Source organism: Nanorana parkeri, unplaced genomic scaffold, assembly GCF_000935625.1.
Source record: "Nanorana parkeri isolate BGI_ZX_2015 unplaced genomic scaffold, ASM93562v1 scaffold837, whole genome shotgun sequence".
NCBI classification, from domain to species: domain Eukaryota; kingdom Metazoa; phylum Chordata; class Amphibia; order Anura; family Dicroglossidae; genus Nanorana; species Nanorana parkeri.
Window position 1 is genome coordinate 597,035 of NW_017307105.1, and position 1,612 is coordinate 598,646.

Here is a 1,612-nt window from a genome sequence, read left to right on the forward strand (position 1 = left end):
ACCCTGTGAATTTCATTCTCAGAAAACCACAAGTGGACAAAATCACTTGCTACGGCAGACGCTACTATTTGTTTTAGATGGAGTACAGTTTTGATTGTAAGGTTTCTGTATAGGAGACCACAGCAGTAGTCTATATGAGAATGATTTTTCACAAGTGGGTGACATATAAACACCAACATATTCACATTATATTGAAGCCATATCCCAAGAACTTTAGCTAATCTCTCAACCTTTGTTCACAAATAAAATATTTCCAATGAAAATACATGGTTTGGCTACAACAATGAGGGGTAAAGACTTACAATCTTTACACACATATAAAGAACAAGCAAAACCAGCTAAATTCTGATAATCAGCCAAGCTGGAGTCTGGAGTCAAGAGGCAAGTCTCTATTTTTTTTAAACCAAATTCAAAGAGTGTAGAGTTAATCAAATGCAGGTGAAGTGGATTTAAACAAAGCAGAAATATTTCTTCCATCGGCACTTTGAAAGTCGTTTAAAACCCTTGGAGTTCAGTTTTTTCTCCAGTCGTGCCTTGTGTTCAATGGCACTTAGAATGGCTGTGTCAAACACCTCTTTAAGGTTTTTCTGAGTCAGTGCAGAGCATTCAACGTATGTATGAGCTCTGATTTTCTGAGCCACAGACTGTGCTTGGGATTCACTCACGGGCTTGACACGATAGCGGTTTAGATTGATCAACACATTCACATCGTCTCTGAGGTCTGTTTGAGTTCCAACCAATACCACTGGAGTGTGGGGGCTGTGTGTGCGGATTTCTGGGATCCACTTCTCTGTGACATTCTGAAATGAGCTGGGATTCACCACACTGAAACACACCAGAAAGACGTCCGTTTCAGGGTAACACAGAGATCGAAGATGGTCAAAGTCCTCCTATTAAAGAAAACAACAATTATATTAGAGTTATAACAAAGTCATGTCTTACGGTATTTTAAAACAATAGTGATAAAGAGTTTCCTCTCCTGACACCAGTCCTTTCTCAATATTTAGCAAGGCACCATGGTCACATAATAGCTGGGACGACTGCCTAAAGCACTGTTCAACTCTTGTAGCAGCAGTGATCTAATACAGTATTTCAAAGCTATGGATTTCAGTTACAGCAGCTGTCCCTTCAATATAGAGTTCACAGAAAAGTATATATGGAATATACTATGTATGGCAAGCAGGACACGGCTAGTAGATCTGAAGAAGTGCTTTCAACATGATACCATTCATAGAAGAAGCCATTTCTGTACCATGAACAAAAGGATAGCATGTTTCCATCTGTAAATGTTCCCTAAAATGCAAGGACGTAACTAGAAATCCTAGGGCTCCATAGCAAAATTTGTGCTCCCAAATGCATGCATTCATTGTGCAAAACCAAGCAGTCAAAGTTCATATTCCTAAACTAAGAAGTAAAGCAAAAAGGCAAAGGGCAGCAGATGGAAAATGCTCCAGTGTCAGTAGGAGGAACAAATGCCCTATGTCAGTGGTCAGTAAGAGAAAAAAGCCCGTCTGTCAGAGAAAAGAAAAAACTGCCCTTGCAGAGGTGGTCAATAGGAGGGAAAAAAATACCCTGGTGTCAGTGGACGTAAAAAAATTACCTGTTGTTTTTT

The 1,612-nt window shown here is 39.6% G+C and overlaps 1 protein-coding gene across 1 annotated transcript in view; it reads right to left on the bottom strand.

Moving 5' to 3' along the window:
• Positions 1 to 406: 406 nt before the first annotated feature.
• RHOV (ras homolog family member V) overlaps positions 407 to 1,612 on the bottom strand; it is a 10,718-nt gene continuing 9,512 nt past the window's right edge. Inside the window, exon 3 of the mRNA XM_018565360.1 lies at positions 407 to 890. Coding sequence (XP_018420862.1) covers positions 450 to 890 — 441 coding nt within the window. The 3' untranslated portion in view covers positions 407 to 449. The remainder of the gene's footprint in view (positions 891 to 1,612) is intronic.